The sequence below is a fragment of the Cherax quadricarinatus genome, chromosome 30 (genome assembly GCF_038502225.1).
Source record: "Cherax quadricarinatus isolate ZL_2023a chromosome 30, ASM3850222v1, whole genome shotgun sequence".
NCBI classification, from domain to species: Eukaryota; Metazoa; Arthropoda; class Malacostraca; order Decapoda; family Parastacidae; genus Cherax; species Cherax quadricarinatus.
Window position 1 is genome coordinate 122,599 of NC_091321.1, and position 26,060 is coordinate 148,658.

A 26,060-nucleotide genomic window follows, 5' to 3' on the forward strand; every position below is an offset into this window, starting at 1 on the left:
TTTTTCTTAGTCTGGTTCCACTAGATCCCTTCATTTTTATTATTTTTATATTATTGCATAAAATTATGTTGATAAATATCCTACTGGGATAGATTAGGGATTCTTAAACTTCAATATAATTAATGTAATCTGGCCAAATAGCTATTAATATCGTCAGTAATCTTGTTTTCAATAATGTTATTGTTATGTTGCGTCCTAATCAATATTGTTATTTGTACTGTTACATTACATCATTTATTTCTAGGTCATAAAAAATTATTGGTGCTATTCTTTTCCTTATTATTATTATTTTTATTATAATTATTATTATTATTATTATTATTATAAAAATTAATTTCTTAATTATTATTGACTTTATTAATAATAATTATACAAAAGAAACACGAAACCTCACTCTGGAAAACCTAATACAAAGTTTTGCAACACATGCAAGAACTGTCTCACATTCACATCGCGTTGCCTAGACTAACACGCTGTTCTGTTCATGGCATCATGCGTAAGGCCCCATCAAGGCGTATAGTCTCGCCATTCATCATGGGGTTGTTGATGATGGTCTGGACCAACATGGCAAACTCATCAGGATGACCTAAACGCCCGGGAAAGGGCGTCATTTTGCCGAGGAAATGCTGGACCTTCTCCGGCAAACTCATCATCAATGGGGTGTTGAACAGTCCTGAGGAGAGACGTTAAAAGCAGTCACTAGATAATGTTCCATTGCATTCGTTGAGAGAAACTCTCTCGCGAATTTTTTTTTTATGCAAACAGCCTTAATCAAGTAACAATATTCCTTATTTTTTCTCCCTCTTCTGTTCTTCCACGCATATTGTTATACTCACTCTTTAGTATCATTTTGCACCCACTACTACATTCATTCATTCATTCTCTCTGCATTATCTGATCAGAAATTTTCAATACATCAATAAGTTCAATACATCTCATACCAAACAATGAGTGGATAAATGAGACACGAAAACCACAACCCATCTAGTTAACACTATCGTACCTGGAGCAATGGTACACACACGGATGCCCAAAATGCTCAGGTCACGTGCTATTGGTAGTGTCATGCCCACAATGGCAGCCTTGCTAGCCGCATATGCTGCCTGCCCTATACGTCCATCAAACGCGGCGATGCTCGCTGTGTTCACTATGACTCCCCTCTGACCGTCAGCATCAGGCTCGTTCTCTGCCAACAATGCCGCCGAGAGCCGAATTACGTTGAAAGTGCCACATATGTTGACCTGCCACGGTGATTGATTGGTTGTCAGTGATTGATAGGTTTTTGAAGATCGGTGGGTTTTTTCAGATTGATGAGTTGTTGGGGAACTGATGGGTTTGTGGTAAGCTATAGGTTTATGGTACATAGGAAAGGCAGATAACGGATAACTTGGAAAGTTGCTGTATTGAATATCTATTTCTATCTAGATCAGGAACTATCGTGTATTATCTAGCTAAATGAGTCAAGAATAGAAAAGCAGAAGACTCTTCCCATCCTCCAACCACTATTTATATGTAAAAGAAAAAATATACCATATCGCATTGAAAAATGGCCAGACATTTATAGAAAATATGGACGCGGATGGAAGACATGAATCAAAACTAACTCTGTTTAATTACTGCTTTCTTCATCTTCACGCGTTACACCACTGTCATTTACAGACCTGGGTTTAATAGTGGGTCTATCTTTGGTTACCACCAGTTCTGCTGTGGCTATCAGTCACGTATTTCTACCTCTAGTGTTATTAACTGGTTGCCTCGTTGTCAACTGACTGTATTGATACAGTTGCTGAATAAACATCAGGATATCGATGGCTTCAAATTGTCCCGTAGCTCGTTTGCTAGCGCACTCAGCTCACCCATTGAGGTCCAGAGATTGATCCCCCGGTACGGCTGATGAGCATTAGGACGTGTTTCCATAAAACATCTGCTGTCCATGTTCACCCATCAGCAAACTGGGTACCTGGGTGTTAATCGACTGGTGTGGATCACATCCTGGGACAAAATTTACCTAATTTGCCCTAAATTCTCAGCATAACAAGCGACTTTCTATATAGTAGTATGTCATTGATGTCAGCTAGGACTGTATATCTTGTACATGTACTTGCAGAAATAAAGATATTATTTATTTATTATATTTATTTAATGTATTAAAACTTTAAATCTCCTTATAGTCTGTTTCCTTCAAGGGAAAACATTGTGCGCTTTGAGTTTGTCTTCAAATGCTTTGTTTGTTTTTGAATTATGGTACAAACTTGGTGGCTCTTCTCTGTACCCTCCCCAGTATATCTTCGTCTTTTTTGTAATTTATAGACCGGAAATGGAGGGCATATTTAAGGTAAGGTGTCTAACATGTACATTATAGAATCAATATGGCGAGTGACGGGTTGGGGGAAATTGATGGGTTGTACCTCTGATGAGTTTCGAGAGTTTTCCTATTCTCGGAGCACAGTCCTGGACTAGGCATGTCTGGTGCTTGCCTAATAAAAAAAATTCTGTTGAACCAGTCTGTTGCTTCAGAGGCGTAAGTGGTGACTGACTCTTGTACCACAGAGCTGTGTAAAGGGAGGTTTTGTGATATTTATGGGTTACACCTAGCAATTAATTATACAGTCTGGCTATGGCCCTGTCTTAAAAAAATATATAATTCTCAAGGTTAGCTTAAGTAAGGCTTGTCAAGGAACAGGACAAGAATTTCCTGATGCAGGTGGAGCTTTTGGTCATCTGACTGAGGCCTTCCGCTGGCTTATTCGTCCACCCCTTTAAAAATAATGATTATGAGTATAACCATTGTTGATAATTATAATTCTCAAGGCACTCTACTCCACACCGGAGTAGCGCGTCTTGACGAGGCTATTGTGTGGATTGATGGGCTGGTGGGGATTGATGGTGCTGAGTTGGTGATTAATGGGTTGGAAGTAACTGAAGTGTTAATGATTAATAGATTTGTTATTGACCGATGGATTGTGATGATTGTTGAGTTAATGAGGATTGGTGGGTTGATGATTAATGAGTTGGTGATGAATGATGGGTTATGTGGAAAATTGCATTTATCTGAATGTATCATTATATACATAACAGTAAATGAACATAGATAATTATTATTTATCTGTTAGACAAGTAGGAATTTGGGACACCTAGGTCGCAAAAAATGTCCCCCTTCGATACCTACCACTGTCATATCCACAAGTTGCTCTGGACCTATTAATTACCAATAAAAGATGCATCACCAGGAATTCTGGTAAATATATAAATTTGTGGAGTGTATATTAAAAATAATAAATGGTTATATATATACACAATTACCTGGAGTTTACCTGGAGACAGTTCCGGGGGTCAACGCCCCCGCGGCTTGGTCTGTGACCAGGCCTCCTGGTGGATCAGAGCCTGATCAACCAGGCTGTTACTGCTGGCTGCACGCAAACCAACGTACAAGCCACAGCCCGGCTGGTCAGGAACCGACTTTAGGTGCTTGTCCAGTGCCAGCTTGAAGACTGCCAGGGGTCTGTTGGTAATCCCCCTTATGTATGCTGGGAGGCAGTTGAACAGTCTCGGGCCCCTGACACTTATCGTATGGTCTCTTAACGTGCTAGTGACACCCCTGCTTTTCATTGGGGGGATGTTGCATCTTCTGCCAAGTCTTTTGCTTTCGTAGTGAGTGATTTTCGTGTGCAAGTTCGGTACTAGTCCCTCTAGGATTTTCCAGGTGTATATAATCATGTATCTCTCCCGCCTGCGTTCCAGGGAATACAGGTTCAGGAACCTCAAGTGCTCCCAGTAATTGAGGTGTTTTATCTCCGTTATGCGCGCCGTGAAGGTTCTCTGTACATTTTCTAGGTCAGCAATTTCACCTGCCTTGAAAGGTGCTGTTAGTGTGCAGCAATATTCCAGGTTAGATAGAACAAGTGACCTGAAGAGTGTCATCATGGGCTTGGCCTCCCTAGTTTTGAAGGTTCTCATTATCCATCCTGTCATTTTTCTAGCAGATGCGATTGATACAATGTTATGGTCCTTGAAGGTGAGATCCTCCGACATGATCACTCCCAGGTCTTTGACGTTGGTGTTTCGCTCTATTTTGTGGCCAGAATTTGTTTTGTACTCTGATGAAGATTTAATTTCCTCGTGTTTACCATATCTGAGTAATTGAAATTTCTCATTGTTGAACTTCATATTGTTTTCTGCAGCCCACTGAAAGATTTGGTTGATGTCCGCCTGGAGCCTTGCAGTGTCTGCAATGGAAGACACTGTCATGCAAATTCGGGTGTCATCTGCAAAGGAAGACACGGTGCTGTGGCTGACATCCTTGTCTATGTCGGATATGAGGATGAGGAACAAGATGGGAGCGAGTACTGTGCCTTGTGGAAGAGAGCTTTTCACCGTAGCTGCCTCGGACTTTACTCTGTTGACGACTACTCTCTGTGTTCTCTTAGTGAGGAAATTATAGATCCATCGACCGACTTTTCCTGTTATTCCTTTAGCACGCATTTTGTGCGCTATTACGCCATGGTCACTCTTGTCGAAGGCTTTTGCAAAGTCTGTATATATTACATCTGCATTCTTTTTGTCTTCTAGTGCATCTAGGACCTTGTTGTAGTGATCCAATAGTAGAGACAGACAGGAGTGACCTGTTCAAAATCCATGTTGCCCTGGGTTGTGTAACTGATGGGTTTCTAGATGGGTGGTGATCTTGCTTCTTAGGACCCTTTCAAAGATTTTTATGATATGGGATGTTAGTGCTATCGGTCTCTAGTTCTTTGCTGTTGCTTTACTGCCCCCTTTGTGGAGTGGGGCTATGTCCGTTGTTTTTAGTAACTGTGGGACGACCCCCGTGTCCATGCTCCCTCTCCATAGGATAGAAAAGGCTCGTGATAGGGGCTTCTTGCAGTTCTTGATGAACACGGAGTTCCATGAGTCTGGCCCTGGGGCAGAGTGCATGGGCATGTCATTTATCGCCTGTTCGAAGTCATTTACCATCAGGATAACTTCGGATAGGCTTGTGATAACCAAATTCTGTGGCTCTCTCATAAAAAATTCATTTTGATCTTCAACTCTCAGTCTGGTTAGCGGCTTGCTAAAAACTGAGTCATACTGGGACTTGAGTAGCTCACTCATTTCCTTGCTGTCATCTGTGTAGGACCCATCTTGTTTAAGTAGGGGCCCAATACTGGACGTTGTTCTTGACTTTGATTTGGCATAGGAGAAGAAATACTTTGGGTTTCTTTCGATTTCATTTATGGCTTTTAGTTCTTCCCGCGATTCCTGACTCCTATAAGATTCCTTTAGCTTAAGTTCGATGCTTGCTATTTCTCTGACCAGTGTCTCCCTACGCATTTCAGATATATTGACCTCTTTTAGCCGCTCTGTTATTCTTTTCCGTCGCCTGTGAAGGGAGCGCCTGTCTCTTTCTATTTTACATCTACTCCTCCTTTTTCTTAGAGGAATAAGCCTTGTGCATACATCGAGTGCCACCAAGTTAATCTGTTCTAGGCATAAGTTGGGGTCTGTGTTGCTTAGTATATCTTCCCAGCTTATATCGGTTAGGACTTGGTTTACTTGGTCCCACTTTATGTTTTTGTTATTGAAGTTGAATTTGGTGAATGCTCCCTCGTGACTAATCTCATTATGTCGGTCTGGGGCTCCATGCATACATGTTGGAACCTCAATAATGTTGTGATCTGAGTACAGTGGACCCCCGGTTAACGATTTTAATCCGTGCAAGAGGGGTAATTGTTATGCGAAATAATCGTTATGTGAATGAATTTTCCCCATAAGAAATAATGGAAATAAAATTAATCCGTGCAAGACACCCAAAAGTATGAAAAAAAATTTTTTTACCACATGAAATGTTAATTTTAATACACACAAACTGAAAAAGGCATGCACAATTACATGACACTTACTTTTATTGAAGATCTGGTGATGATTGATGGGATGGGAGGAGGGGAGAGAGAGTGTTAGTGTTTAGAAGGGGAATCCCCTTCCATTAGGACTTGAGGTAGCAAGTCCTTTTCTGGGGTTACTTCCCTTCTTCTTTTAATGCCACTAGGGCCAGCTTCAGAGTCACTGGACTTCTTTCGCACAAGATATCTGTCCATAGTGGCGTGTACCTCTCGTTCCTTTATGACTTGCCTAAAGTGTTTCACAACATTGTCAGTGTAATAATCACCAGCACGGCTTGCAATAGCTGTGTGAGGGTGATTTTCATCCATGAAGGTTTGCACTTCAAGCCACTTTGCACAGATTTCCTTTATCTTTGTAGTAGGCAACTTCTTCAATTTCTCTCTCCCCTCCTCTGAACCAGTTTCCCCAGGTCTGGCCTCTTGCTCTTGAAGTTGATCTATCAGCTCATCAGTGGTTAGTTCTTCATTGTCCTCCTCCACCAACTCTTCCACATCCTCCCCACTAACCTCCAACCCCAAGGACTTTCCCAATGCCACAATGGATTCCTCAACTGGAATAATCCTCTCAGGGTTAGCCTCAAACCCTTCAAAATCCCTTTTGTCTACACATTCTGGCCACAGTTTCTTCCAAGCAGAGTTCAAGGTCTTCTTAGTCACTCCCTCCCAAGCCTTACCTATAAGGTTTACACAATTGAGGATATTAAAGTGCTCTCTCCAAAACTCTCTTAGAGTCAGTTGAGTTTCTGAGGTCACTACAAAGCACCTTTCAAACAGAGCTTTTGTGTACAGTTTTTTGAAGTTGGAAATAACCTGCTGGTCCATGGGCTGCAGGAGAGGAGTGGTATTAGGAGGCAAAAACTTCACCTTAATGAAGCTCATGTCCCCATAAAGTCGCTCTGCCACGTCTGTAGGATGACCAGGGGCATTGTCTAACACCAGGAGGCACTTAAGGTCTAATTTCTTTTCAGTTAGGTAATCTTTCACATTGGGGGCAAATGCATGGTGTAACCAGTTATAGAAAAAGTCCCTAGTGACCCATGCCTTACTGTTTGCCCTCCACAGCACACACAAATTATCCTTGAGGACATTCTTTTGCCTGAACGCTCTGGGAGTTTCAGAGTGATACACTAATAAAGGCTTAACTTTGCAATCACCACTAGCATTGGCACACATCAACAAAGTAAGCCTGTCTTTCATAGGCTTATGTCCTGGGAGTGCCTTTTCCTCCTGAGTAATGTAGGTCCTGCTTGGCATTTTCTTCCAGAACAGGCCTGTTTCATCACAATTAAACACTTGTTCAGGTTTCAGTCCTTCACTGTCTATGTACTCCTTGAATTCCTGCACATATTTTTCAGCCGCTTTGTGGTCCGAACTGGCAGCCTCACCATGCCTTATCACACTATGGATGCCACTACGCTTCTTAAATCTCTCAAACCAACCTTTGCTGGCCTTAAATTCACTCACATCATCACTAGTTGCAGGCATTTTTTTAATTAAATCCTCATGCAACTTCCCAGCCTTTTCACATATGATCGCTTGAGATACGCTATCTCCTGCTAGCTGTTTTTCATTTATCCACACCAATAAGAGTCTCTCAACATCTTCCATCACTTGCGATCTTTGTTTCGAAAACACAGTTAAACCTTTGGCAAGAACAGCTTCCTTGATTGTCTTTCTGGTGCCCACAATAGTAGTGATGGTTGATTGGGGTTTCTTGTACAACTTGACTAGGTCGGCGATACGCACTCCACTTTCATACTTATCAATGATCTCTTTCTTCATTTCAATGGGAATTCTCACCCTTATTGGTGTACGGTTGGCACTAGAAGCTTTCTTGGGGCCCATGGTCACTTATTTTCCAGAAACAGCACCGAAAACACTGTAATAATACGAAATATTCCGAGTGTATGCTTGGATGTTACCGCGGAGGCTGGCTGGTAAACAATGGCACGGGCGGCACATGTGAGGCTGGCTGAGGGCGCACATTGGACGCGTCTCGGACGAAAATCGTTGAGCGGGTTTTTAATCGGTATGCGCGGCAAAATTTTTGCGATTAAAGCAAGCGGTATGCGAATTAATCGCTATGTGATGCCATCGTTATGCGGGGGTCCACTGTATATTGTTTTTGATTTAGTGACATTTCTTATCAGATCATCATTGTTAGTGAAGATGAGGTCTAGTGTATTCTCCAGTCTAGTAGGCTCTATTACATTGCAGAGTCACTTGTTTGCACAGAACTGCTTAATGCCTCAAATGATGTAGTGGAAGTTTTAGCAGTAAAGGTCGAGAACCAAAACCTAGTCATTGTGGTAGTCTACAAGCCTCCAGATGCAACATCCCAGCAATTCCAGGAACAGCTGTTAAAAATTGACCACTGTCTGGAAAATCTTCCAGCTCCTGCACCCAACATCTTGCTCCTGGGGGATTTCAAGTTAAGGCACCTAAAATGGAGGAATATAGCAAATAATATTGTTGCAGTAATAACACCAGGAGGCAGCTCTGATGAAAACTCACACTCACACATGCTTTTAAATCTCTGCACAAAATTCAATTTAAACCAGCAAATAATAGAGCCTACTAGACTGGAGAATACACTAGACCTCATCTTCACTAACAATGATGATCTGATAAGAAATGTCACCATATCAAAAACAATATACTCAGATCACAACATAATTGAGGTTCAGACATGTATGCGTGGAGCCCCAGACCGACATAATGAGACTAGTCACGAGGGAGCATTCACCAAATTCAACTTCAATAACAAAAACATAAAGTGAGGCCAAGTAAACCAAGTCCTAACCAATATAAGCTGGGAAGATATACTAAACAACACAGACCCCAACTTATGCCTAGAACAGATTAACTTGGTGGCACTCGATGTATGCACAAGGCTTATTCCTCTAAGAAAAAGGAGGAGTAGATGTAAAATAGAAAGAGACAGGCGCTCCCTTCACAGGCGACGGAAAAGAATAACAGAGCGGCTAAAAGAGGTCAATATATCTAAAATGCGTAGGGAGACACTGGTCAGAGAAATAGCAAGCATCGAACTTAAGCTAAAGGAATCTTATAGGAGTCAGGAATCGCGGGAAGAACTAAAAGCCATAAATGAAATCGAAAGAAACCCAAAGTATTTCTTCTCCTATGCCAAATCAAAGTCGAGAACAACGTCCAGTATTGGGCCCCTACTTAAACAAGATGGGTCCTACACAGATGACAGCAAGGAAATGAGTGAGCTACTCAAGTCCCAATATGACTCAGTTTTTAGCAAGCCGCTAACCAGACTGAGAGTTGAAGATCAAAATGAATTTTTTATGAGAGAGCCACAAAATTTGATTAACACAAGCCTATCCGATGTTATCCTGACGCCAAATGACTTCGAACAGGCGATAAATGACATGCCCATGCACTCTGTCCCAGGGCCAGACTCATGGAACTCCGTGTTCATCAAGAACTGCAAGAAGCCCCTATCACGAGCCTTTTCCATTCAATGGAGAGGGAGCATGGACATGGGGGTCGCGCCCACAGTTACTAAAAACAACAGACATAGCCCCACTCCACAAAGGGGGCAGTAAAGCAACAGCAAAGAACTACAGACCAATAGCACTAACATCCCATATCATAAAAATCTTTGAAAGGGTCCTAAGAAGCAAGATCACCACCCATCTAAAAACCCATCAGTTACACAACCCAGGGCAACATGGGTTTAGAACAGGTCGCTCCTGTCTGTCTCTACTATTGGATCACTACGACAAGGTCCTAAATGCACTAGAAGACAAAAAGAATGCAGATGTAATATATACAGACTTTGCAAAAGCCTTCGACAAGAGTGACCATGGCGTAATAGCGCACAAAATGCGTGCTAAAGGAATAACAGGAAAAGTCGGTCGATGGATCTATAATTTCCTCACTAACAGAACACAGAGAGTAGTCGTCAACAGAGTAAAGTCCGAGGCAGCTACGGTGAAAAGCTCTGTTCCACAAGGCACAGTACTCGCTCCCATCTTGTTCCTCATCCTCATATCTGACATAGACAAGGATGTTAGGTAAGACACATATGCAACAGTTAGGTATCATAATAAAGACACCTAACTGTTGCATATGTGTCTTACCTAACAACCTGTCGGTATTTTATACCATTTTAATAGACAAGGATGTAAGCCACAGCACCATGTCTTCCTTTGCAGATGACACCCGAATCTGCATGACAGTGTCTTCCATTGCAGACACTGCAAGGCTCCAGGCGGACATCAACCAAATCTTTCAGTGGGCTGCAGAAAACAATATGAAGTTCAACGATGAGAAATTTCAATTACTCAGATATGGTAAACACGAGGAAATTAAATCTTCATCAGAGTACAAAACAAATTCTGGCCACAAAATAGAGCGAAACACCAACGTCAAAGACCTGGGAGTGATCATGTCGGAGGATCTCACCTTCAAGGACCATAACATTGTATCAATCGCATCTGCTAGAAAAATGACAGGATGGATAATGAGAACCTTCAAAACTAGGGAGGCAAAGCCCATGATGACACTCTTCAGGTCACTTGTTCTATCTAACCTGGAATATTGCTGCACACTAACAGCACCTTTCAAGGCAGGTGAAATTGCCGACCTAGAAAATGTACAGAGAACTTTCACGGCGCGCATAACGAAGATAAAACACCTCAATTACTGGGAGCGCTTGAGGTTCCTAAACCTGTATTCCCTGGAACGCAGGCGGGAGAGATACATGATTATATACACCTGGAAAATCCTAGAGGGACTAGTACCAAACTTGCACACGAAAATCACTCACTACGAAAGCAAAAGACTTGGCAGACGATGCAACATCCCCCCAATGAAAAGCAGTGGTGTCACTAGCACGTTAAGAGACCATACAATAAGTGTCAGGGGCCCGAGACTGTTCAACTGCCTCCCAGCATACATAAGGGGGATTACCAACAGACCCCTGGCAGTCTTCAAGCTGGCACTGGACAAGCACCTAAAGTCGGTTCCTGATTAGCCGGGCTGTGGCTCGTACGTTGGTTTGCGTGCAGCCAGCAGCAACAGCCTGGTTGATCAGGCTCTGATTCACCAGGAGGCCTGGTCACAGACCAGGCCGCGGGGGCGTTGACCCCCGGAACTCTCTCCAGGTAAACTCCAGGTAATTATTTGCTGGTTTAAATTGAATTTTGTGCAGAGATTTAAAAGCTCGTGTGAGTGTGAGTTTTCATCAGAGCTGCCTCCTGGTGTTATTACTGCAACAATATTATTTGCTATATTCCTCCATTTTAAGTGCCTTAAGTTGAAATCCCCCAGGAGCAAGATGTTGGGTGCAGGAGCTGGAAGATTTTCCAGACAGTGGTCAATTTTTAACAGCTGTTCCTGGAATTGCTGATATGTTGCATCCGGAGGCTTGTAGATTACCACAATGACTAGGTTTTGGTTCTCGACCTTTACTGCTAAAACTTCCACTACATCATTTGAGGCATTAAGCAGTTCTGTACAAACAAGTGACTCTGCAATGTACAGGCCAACCCCCCCCCCCCTTTTTGCCTGTTCACTCTGTCACATCTGTATAGGTTGTAACCTGGGATCCATATTTCGTTGTCCAAGTGATCCTTTATGTGGGTCTCAGTGAAAGCCACGAAAATTGCCTTTGCCTCTGCAAGCAGTCCACGGATGAAAGGTATTTTGTTGTTTGTTGCTGGCTTTAGACCCTGTATATTTGCAAAGAAGAATGTCATCGGACTGGTGGTATTGTTGGTACTGGGGGGGATTCTTTTTCCGGCATTAGTATCTGTATCTATTGGTTGGGAGTGGAGGCCATCGACTGTGGTTCCACTCCAGGAATGACTGGATTTGGTGTACGATTTCTGCCATTTCCTGCCAGTTTTTTTTCCTTTCTGGCACTAAAAAACCTCTCCCTCTTGAGTGGCTGCGGCTACCCAGGTTTTCCCATGGCCTGGATGTTTTGTATCTTTTTGTTCCCTTTAGATGGTGTGCCTGGCAATTTAAGTTATAGCACAGTCTTTCCTGTACTGAAGAGGTACACATTTCAGGGTGAAAAAGCTTACAGGAAGGGAGTTTGCATAATAACAAGGAAAATATATCTTAATATCACTCACCAATTTGACTGGAGATTAATGTGTATCATACTCAGAAAACCTCACTCTAACTAAATCTATGAAAATAATGCTGGCCAGAATTACACACAAATCTAGAGAGCTTATCTGAGGTTCCTGGAGAGGTCTTGTCCAGTCGCCTGATATCTCAAGTTATGCAGGAATGCATATCCACCAATTTCGCCTCCTATTTGAGAGGTGTCAGCCCAATTTTAACCTCTAAAGCACTAAAAATTCTTCCCATTTCACCAACGTTCTAATACAAATTCAAACAAAATGGCGACTGACTCCCCCAGCCGCAGGTTTCCCATTTTCGATATCATACTTCTTTTAAAAATACAATATAGGGCATCTATTTACCTATAAATTACCGTATTTCCGGAAAATATATACAGTATTTTCCACAGGTTAAGTGTTATTGATAGATTTGTAAATTAATTAACAAAAGACACTTGATGAAATGAACAACAATAATAAGTAAATCAAGAGCAACAACATAATCCTACCGTTTGGATTCTCTTGAAATCGTCGAGAGAATGAGATAATTTTTTGTTATGGTTGAACACCTTGGCAGCCATACTTATCCCGGCACAGTTCACAACTACGTCTAAACGACCAAATTCTTCCTTGCACAGGGCTAATGCCTCCTCCACATCAGCTGTAGATGTTACCTGAAGTGTGGACATTCATGATAATTACTGATTCAAAGATTTTTTTCTGGCCAGAGATCGAATATTCCCAGCCGGTCTGATGACTGCCGCTACTCTCGCCACTAGGCTATCATAGGTAACGTTACAATAAGAATTTTTAAAAACATTTACAACAGGCACAGATACAGTAAAATATATATATTTGAAATAATGCATCAGTTGCTATCACTGTTTACCATCAAATGAATCTTTCTGTGGTGGTGTCCTGGGGCCCTCTTTGAACAAAACTTACATTCTCACAAAAAAATGCTTCCGTGCAAATGGAAGGCCTGCTTCCATTTCCATGTCGTTGCTCAGTTGTGGCCAGAGCCCTCTAGCAATCCTCGCAGATCTGATTTTCAGTTGGCAACCTCATTATCTCGCACTTGATGGATAGTTCTATAACCGGCATTTAAGTCTTTCCGTCCCTAGTTTTTTCTGCTCTTCTGGGATCCAAGAAAGGGATATTTCATTTGCTCTGCTCAGCACACAAGCTTGGTGTTCACTGGAAGGCCTATTTTCTCTGCTTCTTGTCTGGCCGAGTTGCTTCGTCCAAGAGCGCGGGGTCCTGCCGAATGTTTGGTGTGGGGAAACGTCCAGGTTCAGTTTTCACATGTTGTGAATTTGAAATGACCTCTGTTATTGGGCCTAGCTGGTGCTTGTCAAGTAGGCATGCACCCCCTCCCTTTGCTTCCTTGACCCCAAGGTAAACCTTGTACCTTTTAACTTTCTTCTGGCCTAGGCCCACTTCCCTTGGACACTTGGCTCATTGGTCAGTGGACAACTGGAATTTCTCTTGTAGAGTCTCCATATAGTTGATCTCCATCACAGAATGGGTTTAGTCCACCGCCCGTGAAAGGGCAGTCTGCTCACTGTTGGTCAGCAAGGAAGACGATGAGGTCTTCAACAGTTTGATTCCTTAGTTGTTCTGGTGGGTCTCCATTGATGCTGGTGAAGGGACGGTAGTGCAAGAGCATATGGATACACAAAAGGCCTAGGAACTAGGCCTCAAAGGGTTAACAGGAATACATAAAGATTTATATCTACATATATATAGTTCACTTATCTGTTACAAGCAAATTTAGGAAATTTGCTTAGTATATCTGGTATCTTATTTTCATTAATAAGATATCTTGACATGTCACATAGGTTATTATACTGTCTATCTCTGTATTCCCAATAAGTGGACAATTAAGCACATAGTGCTCAAGACAGTGACCATATGCCTGATAACATAATTTACATTTAATTTGATCATCATCTGCGTCTCCCAAACTGCCAGAAGCACTTGTAACAAAGCCTAAGCCTGGCCACTACAACATCAGTCAGTCTGTTCACATTTCAAGTTGCTCCATAAACATACTTATCTATGTTCATGTTATCATAGTGGGTTATAGATCTACTAAGACTTCTAACTGCATTCCAATAACAATCATTTTCATTATTTACTTCTCTCTTAATATTATTCCTAATGCTAGACACAGATATACCAGAGTTATATTCTACATTCTCCTTCTGGGTACTCTTCTTGGCTAACATATCAACTTTATCATGAAGGAGTAATCCAATGTATGATGGGATCCATAGCAATTGTACATTAATTCCTTTGTCCCTGATTTTTTAGTATCTATACCTGGCTTCTCCAATGAGCATGTTGTTGGAGTCATTATATGAGTTAAGAGCATTCAGTGATGACATAGAATCAGTAATGATGATAGAGTCAAGCTCAGTGTCATAAGTTAGCTTTAGCGCCATTAGGATTGCAAACAGTTCAATTTGCAATGTAAACGCCCAGTTGTTAATTTTTATGCCTAGTTCAACAAGTTTAGTATCGTTCTTAACTAGGGAGGTGGCAACAAGAGCAGATGTAGCCCTGCCAGAAGACTCCTGTTTAGATCCATCAGTGTATATAACTTGTGATAACTTATTACTACCAGCTAGGTAAGAAATTTCTTCTTGAGCAGTTGCTTTAACAAGTGATTTAAGGAAGGGATTACTAGCAATGAGTTTCTTGGGAGGGACTTGCAGGTATGTGATATTAAATGAACACATCTTCCATGGTGGGGTGAAATGCTCTTGTTGTCTACAGTGATACAGTTCATGCAGGTTATAAAACTTAATGCAATTGCACGTTTTCACAATCCATTTAGATCTGTGTGTATTTAGATCGAGACACTTAGTAAGATTCATTGTGGCAGTGTCTGGTTCATTTCTTAACATTCTAATACCGAGTACAGTGTTAATTTCAACAATCCTATCACTGATACTAGAAATACCAAGCTCCTTCCTCATATTAAGAACCTTTTATGGCTCTTGATCTTTTTCCTTTACTTGGATCGAATCTGATTGCTTCCCATTCCCTAGGGGCATTATAACCCCTACAAGTTTACCGCTATCCATGAATGTAATACATTATAATATGGATGTATCATAGGTCATGAATCATAATTTGAAGTGCTTCGTTGTTTTTCCATTGGGCTGCTCTCTCTCTTTTCTCATGTCAAGCTTACCCCACACGTTATTAGTTCGAGGTTTTGCATCTCTCTCTTTGTGGAGGAACCTCACAATGCAATGTTAAGCGCACTCAACTGACATCCTAGGTCAAATTTCGTACAAAGCGAGACAAATGAGCAAGTCTCCTAACACTTGCTGTCCCCGTTACCTAGCAGTAATTAGATACCAGGAGTTAATAGTTGTTGGTCTCATCTGGGAGATCACATAAAAAGGACTCCACTGGAGTTAAACCACACTGCTAGGATGTGGACTTCTCTGCCAAATTTACCAGATGCATATTTACTATCATTGTCATGACATTCCCAAGCCAGTCAACAGCTGCAATGGATATGACTCTGGCAGGAGCTCAGATACATGCCTCTCTTATCTCCAGTGTATTTGCTCAAGGTGATATCCAGCATTATACAACTATGCACTCATTGCATGTTAACTGTTTCCATTCAGCCTTGGTTCCCTGCCTTGCGAAAAAGGAAAGGGGTGGGGAGGCAAGAGGCGTGGCATGAGACATGGTCCTTCTCCATCAGACAACTCTGTCCCAGGACTCAGCAAACGGGTGATTCTGGTGTCAGTTACTGATTTCAGCTCTTCACGTGTGATAACCATGCGAGCCTAATTCTAAGCATCAAGACTGGTTTCCGGTTCCTTGATCTTGATGGCTAAATCTTGTTGAATGACAGTCATCTGCATATGGGCAAGTCCTTCTCTGTTCAGTATAACGGTATGGCTCCTTCCTGGAGTTTACCTGGAGAGAGTTCCGGGGGTCAACGCCCCCGCGGCCCAGTCTGTGACCAGGCCTCATGGTGGAACTGGGCCTGATCAACCAGGCTGTTACTGCTGGCTGCACGCAATCCAACATACGAACCACAGCCCAGCTGGTCAGGTACCGACTTTAGGTGCTTGTCCAGTGCCTGCTTGAAGAGAGCCAGGAGTCTATTGGTAATCCCCCTTATGTATGCTGGGAGGCAGTTAAACAGTCTTGGGCCCCTCACACTTATTGTGTTGTCTCTTAGCGTGCTAGTGACACCCCTGCTTTTCATTGGGGGGATGTTGCATCATCTGTCGAGCCTTTTGCTTTCGGAGAGAGTGATTTTCGTGTGCAAGTTTGGTACTAGTCCCTCTAGGATTTTCAAGGTGTATATACTCAGGTATCTCTCCCGCCTGCGTTCCAGGGAGTACGGGTTCAGGAACTTCAAGCGCTCCCAGTAATTGAGGTGTTTTATCACCGTTATGCATGCTGTGAAGGTTCTTTGTACATTTTCTAGGTCAGTAATTTCACCTGCCTTGAAAGGTGCTGTTAGTGTGCAGCAATATTCCAGCCTAGATAGAACAAGTGACCTGAAGAGTGTCATCATGGGCTTGGCCTCCCTAGTTTTGAAAGTTTTCATTATCCATCCTGTCATTTTTCTAGCAGATGCGATTGATACAATGTTATGGTTCTTGAAGGTGAGATCCTCCGACATGATCACTCCCAGGTCTTTGACGTTAGTTTTTCGCTCTATTGTGTGGCTGGAATTTGTTTTATACTCTGATGAAGTTTTAATTTCCTCATGTTTACCATATCGGAGTACAGTGGACCCCCGGTTAACAAACTTTTTTCATTCCAGAAGTATGTTCAGGTGCCAGTACTGACCGAATTTTTTCCCATAAGGAATATTGTGAAGTAGATTAGTCCATTTCAGACCCCCAAACATACACGTACAAACGCACTTACATAAATACACTTACATAATTGGTCGCATTTGGAGGCGATCATTAAGCGGGGGTCCACTGTAATTGAAATTTCTCATCGTTGAACTTCATATTGTTTTCTGCAGCCCAATGAAAGATTTGGTTGATGTCCGCCTGGAGCCTTGCAGTGTCTGCAATGGAAGACACTGTCATGCAGATTCGGGTGTCATCTGCAAAGGAAGACACGGTGCTGTGGCTGACATCCTTGTCTATGTCAGATATGAGGGTGAGAAACAAGATGGGAGTGAGTACTGTGAATTGTGGAACAAAGCTTTTCACCGTAGCTGCCTCGGACTTTACTCTGTTGACTACTACTCTTTGTGTTTTATTTGTGAGGAAGTTATAGATCCACCTACCAACTTTTCCTGTTATTCCTTTAGCACGCGTTGCGTGCGCTATTACGCCAAGGTCACACTTGTCAAAGGCTTTTGCAAAGTCTGTGTATATTACATCTGCATTATTTTTGTCTTCTAGTGTATCTAGGACCTTGTCGTAGTTGTCCAGTAGTTGGGACAGACAGGAGCGACCTGCTCTAAACCCATGTTGTCCTGGGTTGTGCAATTGATGGGTATCTAGATAGGTGGCGATCTTGCTTCTTAGGACCCTTTCAAATATTTTTATGATGTGGGATGTTAACGCTATCGGTCTGTAGTTCTTTGCTATTGCTTTACTGCCCCCTTTGTGGAATGGGGCTATGTCTGTTGTTTTTAGTAACTGTGGGACGACCCCTGTGTCCATGCTCCCTCTCCATAGGATGTTAAAAGCACGTGATAGGATCTTCTTGCAGTTCTTGATGAACACGGAGTTCCATGAGTCTGGGCCTGGGGCAGAGTGCACGGGCATGTCATTTATCGCCTGTTCGAAGTCATTTGGTGTCAGGATAACATCAGATAGGCTTGCGTTTACCAAATTCTGTGGCTCTCTCATTATTATTATTATAATCAAAAAAGAAGCGCTAAGCCACAAGGGCTATACAGCGGCTCTCTCATAAAAAATTCATTTAGATCTTCGACTCTCAGTCTGGTTAGTGGCTTGCTAAAAACTGAGTCATATTGGGACTTGAGTAGCTCACTCATTTCCTTGCTGTCATCTGTGTAAAACCCATCTTGTTTAAGTAGGGGCACAATACTGGATGTTGTTCTCGACTTTGATTTGGCACAAGAAAAGAAATACTTTGGGTTTCTTTCGATTTCATTTATGGCTTTTAGTTCTTCCCGTGATTCCTGACTCTTATAAGATTCCTTTAGCTTAAGTTCGATGTTTGCTATTTCTCTGACCAGTGTCTCCCTACGCATTGCAGATATATTGTCCTCTTTTAGCCGCTCTGTTATTCTTTTCCGTCGCCTGTAAAGGGAGCGCCTGTCTCTTTCTGTTTTACATCTACTCCTCCTTTTTCTTAAAGGAATATGCCTTGAGCATACATCGAGTGCCACAGAGTTAATCTATTCTAGGCATAAGTTGGGGTATGTGTTGCTTTGTTGCTTAGTCTATCTTCCCAGCTTATATCATTTAGGACTTGGTTTACTTGGTCCCACTTTATGTTCTTGTTATTGAATTTGAATTTGGTAAAGGCTCCCTGGTGACTGATCCCATTTTGTCGGTCTGGGGCTCCGCGCATACATGTCTGAACCTCGATTATGTTGTGATCCGAGTATATTGTATCAGATCATCATTGTTAGTAAAGATGAGGTCCAGTGTATTCTCCAATCTAGTAGGCTCTATTATTTACTGGTTTAAGTTGAATTTTGTGCAGAGATTTAAAAGCTCATGTGTATGAGTTCTCGTCAGAGCTGCCTCCTGGTGTTATCACTGCAACAACATTATTTGTTTTATTCCTCCATTTTAGGTGCCTTAAGTTGAAATCCCCCAGGAGCAAGATGTTGGGTGCAGGAGCTGGAAGGTTAATGGGTTACCGGGTCATCTTTGGCTAAGGTTTGAAACTAGGTCCTCTTCTTGATGCACCTGGACCCGTTAGGATTTCTTGTATCATTGAGATGCTATTGTAGATCACACATCTGTTCCTGTCACTGTGGACACATGGTGTCTCCTACATTGCACCGAGGTAAGGTGAAGTTTAATTACGAGGTTTATCTCTCATGGGATTCATAAATCCTTGTGTAACTGACCCTTAACCTTTCATGATTTACATAATTGACTCAACAGGCTGTCTTCAGGACTATTAGAGGACCCCTCGTATTAGTGAGGTTCTTAGGGTGGCTAATGGGTGCTGCCACGTGTTATTGCATTCATTGGGAAGTGCTAAACCTACAGAGGTCATACATTGCCTGGTGAACGGGAAGTAATCAAGTATGATTCAAGGATAGGAAGAGTAGTTCCAATACCTTAGGTCTGGAGCCCTTCAGTATTATTAAGGTACACCCACTGAATTGCACACATAATAATAACATGCAGAGTCTAAAAGTATCTAAGGGATCCTGCTGGGGCCCAGAGAGGTAAGTATCTGGTGTCAAAAAGTGTGAGTTGTGTTCCCATTGGGCTCCAGGGTCCATACACAGAAATGCATTTTACAGTTTTCAAGCAATATTTTATAACAAAAATCATATGCCATATTTACATCAGGCTACTAACATCAGTAGGAGCAAATAGGACATGATCACCAAGCTCAGAAGCAACTTTAGCTCCTTGTGAGGTTGGGAGGTCACAGATGACAGCTCGGCCTCCCTCCCTGATGACCCTCTCCACGGTGGCTCTTCCTAGGCCAGACGCTCCGCCACCCACCATTGACACCACACCCTGCACAGGCCACACCAAATAAGAAAATAATTAACATGAAAACAAAATGGTAAATGAAATAAATATAGACAGTTTATTATAAATTCTGAAAAATATAACGATAAAGTTTATTCATCTTTTATCTAAATGTAAAAACTATGAAGTATAAATTAGATGTTTATTAATGGATTAAATAAGAGGAATTTACCAGAGTACATAGACCATCAATTTTGTATGGGTGAGAGCCATAATATTTTAATGTTGTAGTAAGAAGGAAGTTAGAGAAAGTTGATGACACACTGGAGTTTACCTAGAGAGAGTTCCGGGGGTCAACGCCCCCGCGGCCCGGTCTGTGACCAGGCCTCCTGGTGGATCAGAGCCTGATCAACCAGGCTGTTACTGCTGGCTGCACGCAATCCGACGTACGAGCCACAGCCCGGCTGGTGAGGTACCGACTTTAGGTGCTTGTCCAGTGACAGCTTGAAGACAGCCAGGGGTCTATTGATAATCCCCTTTATGTATGCTGGGAGGCAGTTGAACAGTCTCGGGCCCCTGACACTTATTGTGTTGTCTCTTAACGTGCTAGTGACACCCCTGATTTTCATTGGGGGGATGTTGCATCGTCTGCCGAGTCTTTTACTTTCGTTGTGAGTGATTTTCGTGTGCAAGTTCGGTACTAGTCCCTCTAGGATTTTCCAGGTGTATATAATTATGTATCTCTCCTGCCTGCATTCCAGGGAGTACAGGTTCAGGAACTTCAAGCGCTCCCAGTAACTGAGGTGTTTTATCTCTGTTATGCGCACTTTGGGGAGATTCTGATCAGAAGTTGCAAAGGTTTTTGGAGGAGTTTGGGAGGATGTGGAAGAAAATTAAAATTCACTATAGAAAATAGTAAGGTATACCTGGAAGGGGTTTCAGAGGTCATGAGGCCCCATTCATGACCAGGTCTCATGGTGGATTAGGGCTTAATCTGCCAGGCTCTTACTGCTGCTGGCCACACACAGACCTACATAAGAGCCACAGCCCAGCTGGCCAGGCACTGATTTTAGGTGCCTGTCCAGCACCTTGAAGACAGCCAGGGGTCTATTGGTAATCCCCCTTATATAATCTGGGAGGAAGTTGAACAGTCTTGGGCCCCCTGACACTTTTGTTGTCTCTTAGCGTACTCGTGGTGCCCCTTGCTTTTCATTGGGGGGAATGTTGTATCTCTTGCCAAGTCTTTTCTTTTTGTAGGGAGTGATTTTCGTGTCCAGATTTGGGACTAGTCCCTCTAGGATTTTCCAAGTGTATATTGTCATGCATCTTTCTTGCCTGCACTCCAGGGAGTACAAATCAAGGGACTTTGCCATACTCACAAGTGCCAAGAAAGTTCTCTGTATATTCTCCAGCTCTGCAATTTCGCCTGCCTTGAAAGGGGCCGTTAGTGTACAGCAATATTCCAGCGCCTAAAGAGAGCAAGCTATTTGAAGAGAATCAAGGGCTTGGCATCCCTAGTTTTGAAGGTTCTCATTGTCCATGCTGCCATTTTCCTAGCAGATGTGGTAGATACAGTGTTGTGATCTTTCAAAGTGAGATCCACTGACATTATCACTCCCAGGTCCTTCACATTAGTTTTTCACTCTGTTGTGTAGTTGAAAATTGTTTTATACTCCGATATAGTTTCAATTTCCTTGAGTTTTTGAGTAATTGAAATTTGCCTTCACTGAACTTCACATTGTTTTCTACGGCCCATTTAAAGGTTTGGTTGATGTCCTCAAGGAGACTTGCAGTCTTCGATGGATGACACTGTCATGCAGATTTGGGTGTCATCCACAAAGGAAGACTTGATGCTGTGGCTTACATCTCTGTCTATATCAGATATGAGGATGAAGAACAGGATGGGATCAAGTACTGTATCTTGTGGAGCAGAGGTTTTCACTGTAGCCGCCTCTGACTTGACTCTGTTTACTATTACTCTTTCTGTTCTGTTTGTTAGGAAGTTATAGATCCATATACCAGTTTTTCCTGTTATTCCTTTATCAAGCATTTTGTGTGCTATAACACCATGTCGAAGGCCTTTGTAAAATCTGTGTACATTACATCTGCATTTGATTTATCCTCCATTGCATCTATGACCATGTCATAGTGGTCCAGTAGTTGGCATAGGCAGGGGTGACCTGCCCTAAACCCATGCTGCTCTGGGATGTGTAAATGACGAGTATGCAAGTGGTTGGCAATCTTGCTTCTTAGAACCCTTATATCTCCTTTTATTGTAACTGCTTTTCACATATTTAAGTTACCTGTTTTAACTTTTAAGGTTTCAATAATAAGGTATTACAAGGACCCCACTGGAAATAAGTTACTTTATCCAACTTCTTTTTGGGTTATCCTAGGCAATTACACATATGCTGCTATGTATGATAACTAATGTAACTATTTATGTGTACCTGTACCTAAATAAATTCACTCACTTTACTTACTAACCCTTTCAAAGGTTTTCATGATGTGGGACATTAGTGCTATTGGTCTGTAATTCTTTGCAATTGCTTTAATGCCACCTTCGTGGTGGGGCTATGTCATTTTTAGTGACTGTGGGATGACCCCTGAGAGTAACAAAATATCTAGGCCATAAGACTGGGCATTAGACTGGAGGGAAAGCAAATGTAAGAAGTGAATGTGTATTTAGATATTTGTGGTGGATGTATTGGCAGATGAACCTATGAAAGACGAGAGGAATCATAGAATAGATAAGGAGGAATGAGGTAGGTTTCATGTTGAGGTATCTGTTTGAGAAATGGAAAACAGGAATGCATGGTCACAGTTAGAAGTTGAAAATTTGGATGGGCCATAGTGATGTTAGGAAGTATTTGCTCAGCTTTACGAATAGTCAAGAAGTGGTACAGCCAGGATCCTTATGTATCTTTAAGAAGAGGTATGGTAAGGCTCTCAAAGCCAGGAAAGAGAACTTAGTAGTGGCCCGAGAAAGGCAGAGCCAAGAGCTGAGACTGGACCTCTGTGAGTACATATAGGCAAGCACAATCAATCAGAATTAAGCACTAAACCCACAAGGGTCATACAGTATGTGAGCACAAATGTATGCAATCACATACATACACAAACAAAAAATAGTGTAAACACCATAAGTGAGAACATGCTACACACAACTCAGTCTGTGTCTGCCCAATAAGCTAGTCTGGCAACCTACTAGTCAATGAGAGGTGATTACTCATCCATCCACCCAACCCTTCCCTTACCAGTACTGCACTATTAATCAAAACAGCTGATCAGTACAGTGGAACCTCTGGTCACGAACGCTTCTGAACATGAACAAATCGGTTCACGACCAAAGAATTCGCCAAATTTTTGCATCTGGTCACGAACACATAATCGGGTGCCAAACAAACACAGCTGCGCTAATTTTCACATTCTGTGCCATTTTTTTTACACGGGCCAATTTTCCCCACTTCCTGTTGTTTGTGTACACCTTGCCTCGTAGTCAGTCTCAGTCAGATGTGCGTTCATTCGCTGTGAACTCCTTGTGTTGTATTTTGTAAGTTTTTTAATTCATTTTACAATTAATCATGGCCCCTAAGCAAGTGAAGAGTGGTAATGTGGATAAAAAGAAAGGTTTGAAGAAAATTGAAATAGAAGTGAAGGAAATTATTGGAAAGTATGAGCGTGGTATGCGTGTTACCGTTCTTACTGCGGAGTTCAAAAAGCCGAAGTCTATGATGTCGACTATTCTGAAGCAGAGAGCGGCTATTAAAACTGCTAATGTTGCTAAGGGAGTTACGTACTATGTTAACCAAGCAGAGGCCTCAAGTCCTCAGGTTGTTCTTCAACTCTATATATCCTTGGTTAGGCCTCATTTAGACTATGCTGCTCAGTTCTGGTCACCGTATTACAGAATGGATATACTAAATGCTCTGGAAAACGTACAGAGGAGGATGACAAAGATGATCCCATGTATCAGAAATCTTCCCTATGAGGATAGACTGAGGACCTTGAATCTGCACTCTCTCAAAAGGCATAGAATTAGGGAGGATATGATCGAGGTGTATAAATGGAAAACAGGAATAAATAAAGGGGATGTAAATAGTGTGCTGAAAATTTCCAGCCAAGACAGGACTTGCAGCAATGGTTTCAAGTTGGAAAAATTCAGATTCAGGAAGGATATAGGAAAGCACTGGTTTGGTAATAGAGTTGTGGATGAGTGGAACAAACTCTCAAGTACAGTTATTCAGGCTAAAACGTTGTGTAGTTTTAAAAATAGGTTAGATAAATACATGAGTGGGTGTGGGTGGGTGTGAGTTGGACCTGACTAGCTTGTGCTGCTGGGTCTGGTGCTGTGCTCCTTCCTTGAGTGGAGGTGACTAGACCGGGTGGGTCATTGGGCTAATCCAGGGGGGGGTCATTGGACTAATCTGGGGGGGGACATGGACCTGTTCCGTATGGGTCAGTAGGCCTGTTGCAGTGTTCCTTCTTTCTTATGTTCTTAAGTGCTGGAAGAGGTGAAGATTATTATTATAATCATTGGGGAACACTAAATGCATAGGATTATACAGCGCATGTGGGGAAGGGATGGAAGGCATTCAAGCTCAATTCAAGGAACTGGAGCACAGAGCCAATTCCTTAGATCAGGAGCCCCTCACCAGCATCAAGGAACCTCCCATGAGGGGAAGAGGTGAAGAAACTGTTGTTAGTGTGGTTGAATGAGATGCAACCTGTAGGTGATAGCATAAGCGAGATCATATGCGAGAAAGCCAGGAAGATACACAGTGATTTGCGGCAGAATTACCCATCTACAATGCAGAAAGTGATGAATTTAAAGTCAGTAGAAGACGGTTTGTAAAATTTCATAAGAGAAATCACATTCATAGCATGGTAAGGGATGGAGAGGTTGCTAGTTCTGATGCTGCTGCTGCGGAAGCATTCGCAAAAGATTTCGCTGAATTCGTGAAGGCTGAAGAGTTTACAATGGACTCGTGCGATGTTAGTTTTCTTTGTTGTTCAAGGTTTTCTCAGTGCTATTCAAGGATTTTACATTTAGTATTACACTATGCATTCTGTGGTATAATTAACTATTTTTGTGCTTAAAAATCTTAAAAAGACAATATTTACATACAGTTCATAGGGGTTTGGAATGGATTAATCATATTTACATACAATCCAATGGGAAAATTAGGTTCGGGTGATGACCAAATCGGGTCGTGACCAGAGTTTTGGAACGAATTATGATCGTGACCAGAGGTTCCACTGTATTTAAAATGCCTGACAAATATTGAATCATTTTTTTTTTTCAGTAGTCTTAATCATCCCTTTTTCAAAAATACATACTGACACATTTTTTATCAAATGTTATTCAAACCACATAATGCATAAAAAAAATTGTAACTTACTTTTAACATAATAGAAGAGATTTAAAGTATCCCAGAATGAACAGTGTTTTGTCTGAGGTGCTTCCCAACACTATGAAAGAGGCTCTGTGCAGTTTATCTTATCTGTTATCATAGCAGGATAACTCACTATCATATTTCACATTCACTTCCTCCATACTCACTCCTTCCAATCTGATATCTAGTCTTTCATCTCCTAACTTGTTTGTTATCCTCATTACCTTGCTCTATGTTCATTTTTAATTTCCTTCCTTTATATACCTTCCCAAATTTGTCCACCAGCCTTTGCAGCTTCTCTTCAAAATCTCCCAGAAGCAGTGTCATCAGCAAAAAAGCAACAGTGACAGCTTCTATTTTGTATTCAATTTATGCCTATTATAATCTCACACCTCTTCTCAATATATACTTCTTTTTCAACCCCATTTATAAATATGTTAAACAACCATGGTGGCATCATGCATCCCCGTCTAAAGCTTACTCTTACTGGAAAATAATCTCCCTCTCTCTTACATACCCTTAACCTGAGCCTCACTGTTCTCATAAAAACCCTTAATTGCTTTCAGTAACCTACCACCTATTCCATACCCCTTGCAGTATCTGTCACATTGCTTCCCTATCCATCCTATCTTATGCCTTTTCAAAATCTATTCTTCACTTATATGCTTCAGTGTAAAATGTAAACACTTGGACTATACATACCCTACTCTTCCTAAAACCTCCATATTCATAAGCACTAAACCCCCAAGGGTCTACAGTAATCATAAAGACAGGTCCATCAACAATATATTATATTAATAATTTTCCAATAATATACCAAAATGTAAAAATCTTGTGTATTATACTTACTTTATTTTAAAAGAATATTTAGTACCGTCCTCCATGGGGAAGTGGAACAGAATTCTTCCTCTGTAAGCCATGAGCGTCGTAAGAGGCGACTAAAATGCTGGGAGCAAGGGGCTAGTAACCCCTTCTCCTATTACTAAATTTAAAAGGAGAAACTTTCGGAAGGGTTGT

General features: G+C 41.9%; 1 protein-coding gene across 1 annotated transcript; it reads right to left on the bottom strand.

Moving 5' to 3' along the window:
- Positions 1–262: 262 nt before the first annotated feature.
- Positions 263–25,178, bottom strand: LOC128697141 (3-hydroxyacyl-CoA dehydrogenase type-2-like). Its single transcript, XM_070089820.1, has 5 exons — positions 25,050–25,178; positions 19,528–19,692; positions 12,514–12,678; positions 1,004–1,241; positions 263–673 (listed from the first exon to the last, which is right to left on the bottom strand). Exons 1-5 carry the CDS (start codon positions 25,056–25,058, stop codon positions 483–485), a joined length of 768 nt encoding a protein of 255 aa, XP_069945921.1. The 5' UTR covers positions 25,059–25,178; the 3' UTR covers positions 263–482.
- Positions 25,179–26,060: the final 882 nt, after the last annotated feature.